At 39.5% G+C, this 15861-nt stretch overlaps 1 protein-coding gene across 1 annotated transcript in view; it reads left to right on the forward strand.

The window, feature by feature from the left end:
- Nucleotides 1–1421: 1421 nt before the first annotated feature.
- Nucleotides 1422–15861, forward strand: part of AFF1 (ALF transcription elongation factor 1) — a 166075-nt gene continuing 151635 nt past the window's right edge. Inside the window, 2 exon segments of the mRNA XM_074228110.1 lie at nt 1422–1573; nt 14640–14714. Of these exon segments, the coding sequence (XP_074084211.1) occupies nt 14674–14714 (41 nt within the window). The 5' untranslated portion in view covers nt 1422–1573; nt 14640–14673.

The raw sequence follows: 15861 nt of genomic DNA on the forward strand, positions 1-15861 counted from the left end.
AGAATTGCTGATCAGGAATTTTACATTTCACCTTGACTCTGCACTGTCCAAACAACTCCTAGAACATGTTTTCTGCTGAAGTGAACTAATCTTATGCTACCTTCTTCTTAGTAGTTATCTTCTCCGATATAACTGAATTCTTTTAAAGTCTTCTTTCCTAAGCTGACAAGTCAGCTCCAACAACAACAAAAAATACCCAAGCTCTCTGGATCATAAACCCGGACATGTTCAGCTTTTAGACACTTATTTACAAAGATTGCGAAAGAACAAACATAAGAAGCATCCCAAGATCCAGACTCAAGTTTGCCTAGCATATGACATATATTTTAGCAGGACATGCTTATGGTTGCAGTGGAGGGGGTGAGGCAAAGAACAAGTTCTGGTGTGGGGGAAGCTCAAAGGACCATTTAGAGCTTTTTGCCTTTTCTCACATTTTGCCAATTTTCCAATTGCTTTCTATAGGGAGCCATCATGTGGCCAGAAGAGCTAGGGGACTGATTTTTTGGAATTGGAAATCCCTGTGTATACTCTGATGATATTGATGGTTGTCCTTCCTTCCAAATAAGACCATGTCAGTGGGCAATTATTATTAAGTGACTTATCCAGAGTCACACAACTAGTAAGTGTCTGAGGCTGGGTCTGAACTCAGGAAGTTCGTCTTCCTGTCTCTGGGGCTGCACTGCACCCCCCTAGCAAGCAAGGGAGCTGTGATTTTGAGTCAATCTGTTGGTGCTGTGCTCAGTCACCAGTCTTCCTTTCTGCCGTGAAGCCATCTGGGTCCAGTGGCCAGATGGGAATCAGGAAGACTGGAAGCAATTGGGGTTAAGTGACTTGCCCAAGGTCACACAGGCAGTGTCAAATGTCCGAGGCCACATTTTAACTCAGGTCCTCCTGACTCTGGAGTGGGTGCAATTCTTAGCTGTTGTTAACACCTAAAAAAACCACTTCTGCCCTATTTTATTTTAACATCATTTCTGAAAAGATTTCTCCGATTCCCTATTGTCGCAAAGGGGATAAAAAAGAAAAAATGATTTGGCAAAGCAATCAGCACCTTAGTCTGACTGATAAGGGAGTCCGTGCTCCTCACCCATCTGCCTCTGCAGACATGGAGGACCATCTTCAGCAGCTCTCCATGGGTAGGCGCCATCTCCTGCTGCCCACCCGCCGTCTGTGGTTGGACTTGGCAGAGGGGAGGCCTGCCGCTGCCCACTCGGCTGGTGAGTAAGGAGGGGGCCCGGGCATCCCCAGCAGGAGAGGTAGGCCTGGGAGCTTGAGGGGCGGGGAGGGGCGGGGCGGGGGGCGGGGGAGGGGAGGTGGGAGGGCGCGGGGCGGGGACGGCCCGCCTCCAGGGGCGGGTCCCGGAGCTGGCGCCGCTCTCCATTGGCTGGGCCCCACAGGCCGGCTCTCCCGGCCCTCTTGGCGTCGGGACTAGCCTTGGCACCGGCTGAAGCCGAGGCGCCCGCGTCGGGCCGGTACGCGCACCCAGCAAATCACTCATTTCTCCTTTGGGCTTAGCCCAGTCAAGGAGGGGAAGGGGGCGACCAGGAGAGCACGGCCACCCCACACCTGGAAGGTAAGCTCTCGGCTCTATCTAGAAAGACTTTAATCTAGCCCCCTCCCTTAAAGTAGCTGCCTGGGGCATCTTCCTCGCCCTTGGTGGGCGAGGGGGTGGGGAGGGGAGAACAAAACTCTGGGAGGAAAAAACCAGCCATACTGTGGGGCTGGGGGTGGGGTGGGGATATGCGGACGTTAGTTTATATTTTCTTCGTTTGTTTTCTGAGATAGATTGTGATTATCCGCAAAGGAATACGTAATCAGGAGTTTGTTTATGGTGGGAAAAGGATAAAAGTCTCGGGTGGGTGGGCAGAGACTCTCGTGGCTTTCTCGGGTCTTCCCTTGACCATTTCCCCCTCCCCCACCCCACCCCAGCCCCTTTCCCCTTCCTCAAATCCCCCTAGTAACTAGAAACCCAACTGTGGAAGTGATGCAGCCTCGATGCCTAAGGCAGAAGGCATGTCCTTTGGGGAGTGGAGGGCGAGCTTCCTGCAGAGGCTGCGGGCAGGGAAAGAACTAGGAAAAGTTTGTCTTCTCTAGGAAGATTTGGCTGAGAAACAGCCTGGAGCCGGGAGAAATCAAAGGAGATCCCCGGATTCAGATTTAGCCCATTACTTTGGATGTGGGTGTTCTGGGCTCTCTCTCGTAAATACACTTCGAGAGGGGAGATCTCCAGATTAGCGAAGTAAAAAGAAATACGGATCTGGGCTGTGTGTAGCCGTACCCAGATTTGTGTAGTTTACCGCTTAAATGGTTTTCTGTCCTCTCCAGCTTGAAGTCTTCATCATGTAGGCTGCTCTCTTGTGTTTTCTTTTCACATGTTTAGTTGCTTATCCTATTTTCAATTCAGAAAACAAGCCAAGCACTTCCATGGTTCCTCAACATTCTCATTGCCCAGGACCCTCCACTTCATGTCAATGCACAAATTGCATTCCCACTTAAATACAACTTGGAATTCCTTTATCCCAAGAGCTCTCTTTCCCTCCACTTTAACCCCTTATATCCACTTCCTAGTTTCAAAATGTCGCTTAATTTACCAGTTGCTTGTTTCTTCCATTTTAGTTATTGAATCCTTTCTCTCTTTTTCCTCTCAATTCAAACTCCCATTCCTCTCATCCCCTTCAACTTGGTTTGTTTTTAAATTCTCATTTCCTTTTTTTCCTAAAAAAGGGTTTCTTTGTCTCATTCTCTTCATTATTTATCTTTCCTTTACATATTCTTTAATTTATGCTTCTTATACATAATAAACCTTTTACTGTCTAAAAGCTATCTACTTGATGCATTTTCTTTATTTCTCCTTTTTTCCCATATAGATCCTGTCCTCTTTGACTTGAACTGATTTCTCCAAGTGGTAGAGAGAATATTGCTTCCATGGAATGAAGTTTCCTATATCCCTGGTCATACCATTCATTATTTTTTGCTTTTGTTTTTTGTCTTTTAGGTTTTTTGCAAGGCAAAAGGGGTTAAGTGGCTTGCCCAAGGTCACACAGCTAGGTCATGATTAAGTATTCGAGGCCAGATTTGAACTCAGGTACTCCTGACTCCCGGGCCTATGCTCTATCCACTTAGCTGCCCCATCATTTTTTTAAAAAGAAAGATTTTATTGATTTTGTTTTACAATTTTCCCCCCATTCTTGCTTCCCTCCCCCACTCCCCAGGAAAGACATTCTGTTAGTCTTTACATTGGTTCCATGTTATACACTGATCTCAGCTGAATGTGGTGACAGAGAAATCATATCGTTAAGGAAGAAAAATATAAAGTATGAGATACTCAAATTATGTAATAATGCTTTTTTTCTAATTTGATTTCTAATTTGGTCCTTTTTAAAATTTTAATTAAAGATGCTATTTTGAGTTTTACAATCCCCTCCCCATCTTACTCCTCCCCCACCCCCCACAGAAGGCAATTTGTCAGTCTTTACATTGTTTCCATGTTGTACCTTGATCCAAATTGAGTGTGATGAGAGAGAAATCACATCCTTAAAGAGAAGTCTAAGAGGTAACAAGATCAGACGATAAGATATTTTTTTTCTAAATTAAAGGGAATAGTCCTTGGTCTTTGTTCCAATTCCATGGTTCTTTATCTGGATACAGATGGCACTCTCCATTGTAGACAGCCCCAAATTGTCCCTGGTTGTTGCACTGATGGAATGGGCAAGTCATTCAAGGTGGATCATCGCCCCCATGTTGCTGTTAGGGTGTACAGTGTTTTTCTGGTTCTGTTCATCTCACTCAGCATCAGTTCATGCAAATCCCTCCAGGCTTCCCTGAATTCCCATCCCCTTCTGGTTTCTAAATAGAACAACAGTGTAACATAACACACACACACACACACACACACATACACAGATAAAGTACAGTTTGTTAAGCCATTCCCCAATTGAAGGACATTCACTTAATTTCAATTTTTTTGCCACCACAAACAGGGCTGCTGTGTAAACATTTTTGTACAAGTGATGTTTTTACCCTTTTTCATCATCTCTTCAGGGTATAGACCCAGTAATGGTATTGCTGGGTCAAAAGGGTATGTACATTTTCGTTGCTCTTTGGGCAAAATCCCAAATTGCTCTCCAGAAAGGTTGGATGTGTTCACAGCTCCACCAACATTGATCATTGTCCTTTCTGGTCATACTGGCCAGTCTGAGAGGTATGAGGTGTATACTGTTCATTATTGACACCATTACATCATTTGCCTGGAAATCTCCATAGATCCATGTCCTCCCATTTTTCTGAGAGATCCCACTCTGAGATGTTCAAGGAACTCTGATTCCCTTTCTCCTGAGACAGAATGAATGGCCCCTGTAAGAACCAAATACTTTCACATTAGACCTATTGTAAGATCCCCATTTCTCTTTAAAAGTATCTACTGTTGAAAAAATTTCCCTCTTTCCTATCCTTTCAGCCAGCGATCTGTGGGGAGTAGGGCAGTCCATGGCTGGGGAGGCAGGATTTGCATTTTATGAACCTGAAAGAGTTAGCTTAAATTTACCATAATTAACTGGGTGTATAAGAGGAAGCAGAATATGTTATAAATATTCTATGCTAACTGGCAGCTTTAGACACTATATTTCCTATCTCATATTAGAACAAGCACATACACATAGACACACACACACATATAATGCAGAATATTAAATGTAAGGCAGCTGGGGGGGGGAATGAGAAAGGGAGAGAGACAGAGAGGAGAGAGAAAAAGAAATAAGAGATGAACTTGCAGACTAGGGTGTCTTATCTTGTCTTATCTTAATTTGCAAATGAAGTCCCTTTGCCAGTCTTTCTGGGCAAACATTTCCTTGACTTTGTAGTACAAGTTCTCTTTATCTCTTTTTAAGGTTTTTTTGTTGTTGTTTTTTAGGTTTTTGCAAGGCAAACAGGGTTAAGTGGCTTGCCCAAGGCCACACAGCTAGGGAATTATTAAGTGTCTGAGACCGGATTTGAAGCCAGGTCCTCCTGACTCCAGGGCTGGTGCTTTATCCACTAAGCCACCTAGCGGCCCCTCTTTTTAAGTTTTCAAAGTCTGTTGGTTACCATGGTGACGAGGGCTGCTCTGGTACATTTGGCTCTAGCTTGGGCCTGCCACTTGCTGTCTTCTCATAAATCAAACATAAAACTTGATATGGCAGTACAGGCACCCCCTTTTGGGAGGCGGATGTACTGACTGCCTCATCCCATGGCTGTTAAAATCAAGACCAACAACACTAAATATTTAATATTGATATGTGAAATGCATTATCAGCAGGGGTGCGTGACCTCTTTTCTGTTAAGGACCATTTGGATATCAATAACATCATTCATGGACTTTGATCAAACATAATTAATCCCTAAAAACTGTCAGATTTATTGATTTTTTTTCAAGTCCCTCCTGTGGTTGCCTTGGCAACACCAGACTAATATGACCCTCAGGCCTGGGTACCCAGCCCCTTATCTAGACTATGCAAAATGAGAATATATATTTATAATATATACTAAAAGGGTCTACAAACATTACACTGGCAAGATACAGAGAAATAGCAACAGGCTGGCACTCAGTGAATGGACCAACCCAGTTTGTGAGAGATTGCGCAATCTGAGATGAGGCATAGCTTGTCTCGTTTCTTTCCCCATATTTGAGACTAAAATATATAAATTTAGCTGTTTAGTCTATGAAAGTGACAAATCATTCAGGAATTTTATATATATATATATATAACAGATCAGTGAGCAGGTATTAATATTTATTTTATCATTATTTTTTAAACTTTTTGTGATATCAGGGGAGCTCTACCTTAATCTACTAGCTGTTTTTTCTTCCCTCCTCTCTAGTTATTGAATTCTTCCCCTCTTTTTCCTCCCCTCAATCAAAATTTCTATTCTTCTTTTCCTATTCAACATGTTTTGTTTTAAATTTTCATTTTCTTTTTTTGATTGCATCCCCCCACCACCAGGTTCAGTCTCTTCTTTTGCCTCATTCATTCTCCTGTAGCCTATCTTTTTTTCTGATACTACACTCTTCACTTTTCATTTGATTTGACATATTTCCATTTATCTTCCTCCCCTATTCCCTCTCAATTCTCCCTTGACCTGGACTGGCAAAGTGAATAGCTACTGCCAGGCAGGCAAGCTAGTGGTGGGTGGTCCAAGGTGGGGTGGTCATCCATGGGTGAGGATCAGACTTCTTTGACCTCAGCTCCTCCTGTACCAGAAGACTTAAAATCAATATGGCACTTTACCTTGAAAGTGACTTGAAGTTTACTTATGGCAGTGAACTTTGGGAGAGTTGTAGGTTGAGAGGTATTTTAAAATGATGCGTTTTTCTCTATTCTTTATTGTTTCTTCAGAAAGAAATGTAGCATAAGCAAACTCAAAACTTCAATTAAGCTTAACTGTTCCCTAATACATCAATCACATTGAAATAATTTCACATTTTCTTTTTTTTTTAAGGTTTTTGCAAGGCAAACAGGCTTGCCCAAGGCCACACAGCTAGGTCATTATTAAGTGTCTAAGGCAGGATTTGAACTCAGGTCCTCCTGACTCCAGGGCTGGTGCTCTGTCCACTGTGCCACCTAGCCACCCCACAATTTCACATTTTCAAAACATGTGTTACTCTGTTGTTACTTTGATATTGGCCTTGTTTAATTTATGTTTACCTTTTTTATATATTTTATTTATTATATATTTTATATATTTTATATATTTTATATATTTGAACATTTTGAAAAGCAAATAATTTGTTTAGTTCTTTTCTTGGAATGGGAACTCAATGGAAACTCATCTTTTTTTCATTGATAGTTAAACTTGGATTTCCTGAATATGTCACATTAGGTTAACACCTTTGCTTTTCATAACACATTATTCCAAATTCCTTCTTGTAGTTTCTGGTGTGCAAAAAAAATTGAAAATAAAATAGTCCTGTCTTTGTTGAAATTTCTTTCCTGGGGTGGCTAGGTGGCGTAGTAGATAAAGCACCGGCCCTGGAGTCAGGAGGACTTGGGTTCAAATCCGGGCTCAGACACTTAATAATGACCTAGCTGTGTGGCCTTGGGCAAGCCACTTAACCCCATTTGCCTTGCAAAAACCTAAAAAATAAAATAAAATAAAAAAATATATATTTTAAAGGTTTTCCTTTTGGGGTCATTTGCAGAATTTATTATTTGTCACTGGAATTTCAAAATGAAATCACTGGTTTTCAGCATAGGTATTTTTCTGGAGCCAGTCTATGAGTTCTTTTGATTGGCACTGTGTTTTCTGTGCTTAGAGGTTTTTGCAGTTTTCTTGTATTATTTCTTGCATCATGTTGTTGAAGTTTTTTGACTTATGTTGTTCCTGGAGACCTATAAATTGTCTCTTCCTTATCCTTTTGTTATCTCTGTACATCCTGTCTTAGAGATAAATGTTTTACTTTCAGTGTTAATTGCTTTTTGTTTCTCTTCCAAATTGTCCTTCACTTTCCTGTATTTGCTTTCACAATTAATTCATAAACTCTCTCTGTCTCTCTTGGCTTTGTCTCTCTATTTCTCTTTACTCATCTCTTTCTCTGATGAAATGTTCTATCCTGGATTCAAGTTTTTCTATTCTGTCAATTAGTTCTATTGAGGCAAATTCTTCATTCTTCTCTGTTTTTTTTTAAAAAAACTGTAGTATCTTTTATAAATCAACTGTTGATTTATTTTCCTTTGTCTGCAATATTTATTCATAGAGTTCCAGACCATTTTACCTGATCTGCTGACTGTATTCTCTTCTATTATTATTAATTTCCTTGTTTTATCTGCTTATGCCCAAGAACTGAGGATTTATTTTTCTTCTAATTTCCTGTTGGTCACTTTTGGATTCTTTCCACTTTGATAGTGGTTTCATTGGAGGTTGAATTCAATCCAACCTTAACCCCCTCCACTGGACAATTCACATTTTTTTTTGTTGTTTTTAGGTTTTTTGAAAGGCAAATGGGGTTAAGTGGCTTGCCCAAGGCCATACAGCTAGGTCATTATTAAGTATCTGAGGTCAGATTTGAACTCAGGCCGGTGCTCTATCCACTGCACCACCTAGCTGCTCCTTAAATACATATTTAAAAAAAAAATGTCTGATCAGATTTGAACCCAGGTCCTTCTGACTCCAAGGCCTGTGCTTTATCCACTAAGCCACCTAGCCGCCCTGACAATTCACATTTTACAGGTCTCTTAGCCTCTCTTAGGTGACTTTAAGGGACCAGAATTGTCCTCAAATGGATAATAGCATACTGGACTCTTATCCCTCAGATTTTCTGGAGTGTCCTGCAGTCCCCACATATATCCTTCCTTACTTTATCCTATATTAGCCTGAGCAAGCTTCAGCCTTTTTGTTTTCTGTAGCTCTGGGAGAAAGGGACAGGGTAGAATTGAGTTCTATTGTAGGCTGATGGGTTAGCTTGGGCGGCAGCCCTGCTATCATAGAATGTGTTTTAAAGAGCTTAGTGTGTATGTGTTAGGAGTTAAGGATTAGGTTTTTTTGCTCTTAGTTCACAGAAATGTTAACTTCTTTAGGGTATTTTGTGTTCTAGACCATGGCTACTGCTGAAATTGCCTTATCTCTTCTATGTAATTTCTATTTTAGAGAGGTTTAAAGAGGTCTTAATGACCAGCCCCTAATCTTTCCTCTTGTGACCAGGAGGTCCTTATATTGTCATCCCATGTTTCCTTCTAACACTACCCAATTCTGTTCTTCATCTTTACTCTAGAACCCTGGTCCTACTACCCTTAATTTCTTTGGCCATCCTTGCACTATCCTTACTTCTCCATTTTGAACCCTTCATGAATACAGGTCAGTTCTACATGGTCCTCTTGAGTATCTTGTCTTCTGACCTTCTACCATGCCGCGCCTAATGTTCTTCTCACCATTCACTGCCTTCACTCCACTTCATGTGCAAGAGAAGAAAGCTAGAGAAAAATCACTCACCCATACTGATTGGAACGTCTACACATTTTTGCTGCAGAATCTCAACTGGACCCTCACTGAAGCAAGGCAATTCTATACCTCTGAACACCTGCTCACCATTGTACCTTTTCCAAATTTTTTTATTCCTACTCAGGCTTCCCACCTTACTCTACAGCTGAGAACCTTGTCTCAAATTTCATTTTCTGGGTGTTTCCTTTAATCTTTTTTTCTTCATTTTACATCACTGAGGTACTTCTCTCCTCTTTAACTAGAGGCCCTTCATACCAATTACTACAAGTACCAATTATCCCATTCATTTTATCTTCTTTGGCACATTGACCCTTCTACAACTTTCCCTTTCTTTAATCTCTCCCTAAGTGTTAGATTTTCCCTCTACTGATTACAAACACACTGGGCCATAGAAGAACTGTGATCTTTACCAATTATTCAATTGCCTCCTTGTATCTCAGTTACATCATCTGCAAAATAGGGGTGAAGGAATGTACTAATTACTTTTAATTTTCCTTCCATCTCTAAAGTATCAATATTGATTTCAGTCTGATTCCACAAAGATAAAAAACTGGTAAGCTCTGTCACCTGCTACACAAGAACTTCCTCAGGATTTCATTTATGAAAACAATAGCAGCAATTGATTAACATTGTTCTCTTGACCTGTCGTTGAATGACCACAAGCATCCTTTTCCACCCTAGAACTTGGACCAGCATTCCCATTTCCTTGCCTTTGAGACATTATTTTGAGTTATTTGGAGGGGAATTTGGGAGTTCTCAGGCAAGTTCCTACCATCTTGGTGCTTTCCTACTATTCTCTGTCCCCTTCTATGAAATCTTTCAGTCCTGAAGCTAGTTTTATGAGATACATTGTCCTTGCACTATTAGGGAAAGTCATTGTTTCCTTAAGAATCCTTTCTAGAAAAAAAGCATCAAGAAGTCTGCTAACTCAAGTCCACTAAGAGGATCTGCAATATGCAAATGGAGCCCATAAATCAATCAAACATTCCTGGAAAAGGGCAATTATTAACCTCATGTGGGTGCTCGTCCACTTTCCTTGATTTAACCAGTCCCATTTCCATGATACTGTCTACCAATCACATTGTCTTCCTTTCCTTGTGAGTTCTACTTCAAAGTCTTTGGTTTTTGAGAGAGATCATAGACCCAATTTATTGGTTTAGGCTAATCAAACAAACAAAATTGGTCATTCTGTTTGGCCCATTCAGTTTACTGTAAATTTCACCTCTCTCCATTTGAGATTTTTTTAAAAGGCAATAGCAAAGTTAAAAATGTTTACTCTTTTTAAGAAAATGAAATTCATCTTTAAAGTTCCAGCACATCTAGAAAATGTCACATAAGACAGCAATTGATATCCAGTTTTGCAATGAGAATATATACTGATCAATGAAAATATATACTGATAAATGAAAATCATATCTTGAGAACAGTTTGCTCTATAAAGTTACATTGTTAGGTTTCAGGTTATATCTGTTCATTTAACCGTATTTATCTTTTCATTAATTTTTAATACAAAGCAAAAGCAACATATCCATTCTTTAAAGCTATTCCACCTTTTTCGTCAGTGAAAAGCTAAGGATCCCTAATTTTATCCAGTTCAAAATGATAACAAACAAAAAATATAACCAGAAAGGTCTCAAGTATAGAAGAACTCTATTGTCTCATAGTGTATATGATGACAGTGGTTATAAATACATATAAACATATGTATATAGATGGTATATATATGTATATGTCCAATAACCTCAAAATAAAAATTAGCCTGGCAAATTGTATTTTAAAAAAGCAAGCCTGTTTTTTATCACAGATTCAGATTCCACAGGATGATTATAAAGGAACACCGTTATCCTCAAGTTTGAAGTTCTTAATCAGAGGTCCATGAGTTTGGGTGGTGTTTTTAATTTTGTTTTGTTTTTAGTGACTGCACAAAGAAAGTAAGACCCTTGGGTCTAGTGTATCATTTTCACAAAGCAAACTTTTCATAACAGCTAGAATTCCAGGTTAATCATAATTGATTCAGAAATATTTACTACAATACTCCATTTAAAATTGTTTGTTGTATACACATGAAAAGGTAGCTAGAAGCTGGTGGGCCTAGGATCAGGATTTGAGCTCAAATATAGATACTAGTTGTGAGACCCTGGGCAAGTCACTAAATGTAATTCACCTCAGTTTCTTCAACTGTAAAATGAAGCAGAGGAAATGGCAAACCTCCAATATTTTTGCCAAGAAAACTTCTCAAGTAGAGTCATGAAGTCAGACATGACTAATATAGCTAAACAGCAATACATAATGAAAACTCAAGAATTCTTAGCTGCGAGATTGTAAGCCCCCTTAGCAACAATATCATCATCTTTGTTAACACAAGTCCCATACAAGCTTAGGAAGGAAGCCCCATTCTACCTCCAGTTTACTGACCTAAAAACCAAAAGGTCAGTCTGCTCCTATTCAGGTATTAATCAAAGGCATCTTCCTTCCATTTTTCTATGATCCTTTTCCAGGAATCCTTTTTCTTATTCAAACAAATTCTTAGCATATTTATTTCATATATTCCCCATTTTTGTTTTTATTTTCTTCTACTAGTTCAACAAAAAAAAATTGCAAAGAGAAAGAAAAGTAAGAACAAAATATATGTCTGATAAGGCTTTCCAATGAGCTAAAGAAAGAAAGAAGGAAAGGGAAAGGAGAAAGGGAAAGCTGCCTTCATCTCATCTTCTATCATTCCATCTTTCTCAGTTCCCTATGATTCTTTATATCAATCTTTATCTTCACTGGTCCCCCCTTGGTTTTTTCCCAAGCCATCACTATTTTACCTATACTCTCCTCCTTTCCCTATTACAAACTCTTATAAATCAATTATCTTCTCCTCTTGGATCTAAAGCTACTTCTGCTGCTGCATAAAACTTGTAGAGAAATTGGGAAGTCTCCTCTCACTATTATATTACTGTCTATGAAGGTCAAGTAACATTTCATCATGAATTTGGATCCCAGTACCAAAGTTCTTTACTGATAACTGTTTTGTGGCCTGTGGTTCTTTTCAGTGTACCAGATTGCTTGTTTGTTCCTTTTAATTTTCTGAATGTTTGTTTTTGATTTATTAGCATGATGACAACTCCTGATTTTTTGGATTCACTTGATGTATAGTAAAAAATATTTTCCATCTCTTCGGTTTTATTTTGTGTCTGTTTAAAATAATTTTTTGGGGGGGTAAACCACAGATTGTAGGGTCTTATTTTTAGTTTTTTTCAAGGTGTCCTTGTTTCCATTGGGTTTTTTTTTCCTCCTTCCACCACTCCAAGTCCTTTCTTCCCTTTTTTGTTATCCCTTTCCCTTTAGGGTTTTATTTATTTGTTCTCCTTTTCTTCATTTATCTGGATATGTATTACCTCCCTCTCTTTTTTTCTTCTCTTCCCCTTCATCTTGTCCTATTAATTAGTTTTTTTAAATTTCATTTTTGTATCTCTTTCTAAGAAGGATTTCTCTTACTCTCTTCATTATCCATCTTCTTGTTCTATTATTCTACCTTAATTCTCTGATTCTTGAGCCCTTTGATCACCTTTTCTCTTTATTCTTTATATTGAAAAAGTTTTCAAGGTATCCATTCTAGAATCTGCCTTCTAGATGCTTTTTGTCTTGCCTAGCAGAGCTTATCCTCTTTTTATTGTGCTTCACTCTCAAAACAATGCCTGGTATTGCAAATGTGAGAGAAGATACTGCCCTATGGTATGAGTACATTATATACCCTCTCCTGTTGGATCTTTTTTCCTTTATTTGTCTTTTCTTTATGTCCACATTTTTCCACTAGTCCAGCTACTAGGCATCCCTAGGGGTTCTATCTCCCCCGCCCCCTGCCCAGGACAAGTAAACTTTTCAGACAATAAATGCCTCAGACCTTATTACCCCTTTCACCCATAGGAGCATTCTTGTGGAACCATATGCTTCTTTCAAAGCATCCCCCTCCTTCTTTTCTCCCCTTTTCAGTCTTTTGCTCTTTCTCCTCACCCATTTTCCCTGTAGGGTCTTTCTGAGACCACAGACCACAGAGGTTACCTTCCCCTTGATTTGATCCCTTGTGAATCACTCCTTTTTAATCCTGCTTATTCCCTTGTGCCCCTTTCCTGTATGTTAAAAGATAGTCTCACAAAAGAAGCATTTACCTATAGGCATGAAGTCTCCAGATTCTTCCCATAATGTCCCTTTTCCATCTCTTCTACCAGGTTGCTGCCTTTACCTCTGTCTTTTTGTGTACATTTAGAAGGACGTTTCTTTAGGCAGAGTTTCAGATTGCTCTCCCAAATGGCTGGATCAGTTGACAATTCTGCAAATAGTAAATTGGTGTCTCAATTTGTACTTATTCACTTCAACAGTTGTTATTTTCCCCTACAATCATTTTAACCAATCTGATAGGGAAAATGATGTCTCGGGGTTGTTTTAATTTGTATTTCTTTTAATAAGTAATTTAGAGCAATTTGACTATATATGACTACAAATTATTTTGATTTCTTCATCAAAAAACCACCTGTTTATATCCTTTGACCATATCTGTTCACTGCATCCAGATGACAATGGAGGAGAAAGTGAGGCTGGTGACTTAGCATAGCCCCCCTCACTCAAATCCAGTTCATGAGCTTGTCATGGGGCATCACATCCCTGATGTTGGGGTCTTCTTCAAAAATGGACAGTGGGGCAGTGGATAGAGCACTAGCCCTGGAGTCAGGAGTATCTGAGTTCAAATCCGGCCTCAGACACTTAATAATTACCTAGCCGTGTGACCTTTGGTAAGCTACTTAACCCCACTGCCTTGCAAAAAAACAAAACAAAACAAAACAAAAACTGAAGGACAAGGGGCAGCTAGGTAGTAGAATGGATAGAGTATCAGCCCTAGAGTCAAGGAGGACCTGAGTTCAATAATTTTCTAGCTCAATAATTATCTAGCTGTGTGACTATGAGCAAGTCACTTAATCCCATTGGCTGGGGGAAAAAAAAGGAAAATGAAAGACAATTTCCTCAGTTCTGCTTTTCTTTCTAAAAAATGTTGCAAACTCTTCTTCATTATTGTATATTCATATTTTTGTCCTTACAGGATTAATCTTAAATTTGTCATTCTAGGTTGCATCCTGAACTTCCTTGCTCTTAGGAACACATTATTCCATTTCTGCCTTCTTTTCCTAGTGGATTTAGAATAGTTTTACATTACCCAATTATCCTAAGATGTACTACAGTCTCTTACAGGAAGATTTCTCTGACTTTCCTGCTTATTAGTGTGCTCCTTCAGTTATCATGAGTGCATCTTTCTGTTTACATAACTATTCCCTCAGTAGGAGAGAAACTCTGAAGGAAAGATTGATTTGTTGTCGCTTTGTTTTTTGTCTTAATTTGCCCAGAGTAGGCTCTATGGATAGAGTGCCTTGAGTATGGATTTTGGTAAGACTTCTCTAATTATGTTGTGGAATTTCTGAGAGCCCATGATTGTGTGAAGTCATTCATTCATTACAAAATTATTTATTGATCATCTACTCAGATAATGGAGGTATGTAGGAAAGCATGGCTCAATGTTCACATTCTGTATGTAAGAAATATTTCAATCTATGGATTGAAGTTCAATATGATGGATTTCCTATCTCTGAAACATTTTTATAAATTGTACCTTTAAATCTTTTTCTTTCTTCCAGATGAGCAGATTTCTCTTTTTTCCATTGACTGGTCATGATGGAATCTAAGGACAGAGTCAGTAGCAGTGGCAATAGGTAAGAATGGCATTTGAATCAGTGGTGGTACGGGTTTGATCTTGTAATGACTTTGTAAAGTCAGAATTACTATTTGAAAAATTTTTTAAATTGCCCATCAAGTAAATATGGAATGCCTTTTTTTGGTTGGAGGTGGGGCAGACACTAGAACTTTGATTTGTTTAGAGTAGGAAACCACCTTTGCCAATTCAAGTCATCTCTCGTGCAATTTATAGCTCAGAGAGGGGTCTGGGGCACTGAAAGTTTAAACAACTTAGCCAGGGTCATGCAGTCTGTGTGTATGTAAGTGGTGAAACTCAAACCTAGTTCTTCCTGTGCTCTATATTTAAGCGACTAGGTGATAGAATGTTTGGAGTGTTGGAATTGTGATCAGAAAAATCAGTGAAATTCCAGTCTCAGACACTTATTAGCTATATGAGTCTTTTGTTCCCCCTTAAGCTTTGTGCTTTGAAGTCAGAATGATAGGGGTCCCAATTAATGATATCTGCTCTGAGTGCCCTTCCCAGGTCCTTGCTAGGATCGAGAATTCTAGTTATGACTTAATCACTAGCTCTGCTGTCCCTACCCTGTCTTCTGCCCCAAGACCTTTTTGTCTTCTGGTTGTTTGTTATCAGTGCCCACTGCTTAGGGTTATCTTTGCCCTTTTAACCTTCTGTGAGGGTCTGCCTTGAGTACTTAGGGACTTCTTTGATAGCCAACACCCCTTTTAAAAGCACATTTATAACTTAATTATAAGTTCTGTTCCCTGGTGATGCCAGCTTCTGATATCCAGACTCACTTCAAACAGTCTTAATTATTGATGTGATCATTTTTCCTCTCTTCTTCCTTCTTCTTTCTCTATATAAATGAGAACATGTCAGATACCTCTTTGCTAGAGAACCTCTCCTCTACTGTCAACTGTAATGCTCAGTGACTAAACGCCTCCTCTAGCTAGGAGGTAGCCTATAGATCTTGTGATTTCTTTCTCAGACCTTCTATGTTGGTTTTCAGCTTTAACATTTTGGTTGTTCCATCTGGTTATGGTCTGAAGACTAGCCTCGCTCCCAGTCAGAGGTAATTCCCAAGTCTGTGACTGGGCTCTTCTTCCCTCTTCCCTCTTCCAAGCTAGAGTTTTCAGGAGCTTTCTAGAGGCCTAAGTAAACTCCAG

This window comes from Macrotis lagotis, chromosome 3 (genome assembly GCF_037893015.1).
Source record: "Macrotis lagotis isolate mMagLag1 chromosome 3, bilby.v1.9.chrom.fasta, whole genome shotgun sequence".
NCBI lineage: Eukaryota > Metazoa > Chordata > Mammalia > Peramelemorphia > Peramelidae > Macrotis > Macrotis lagotis.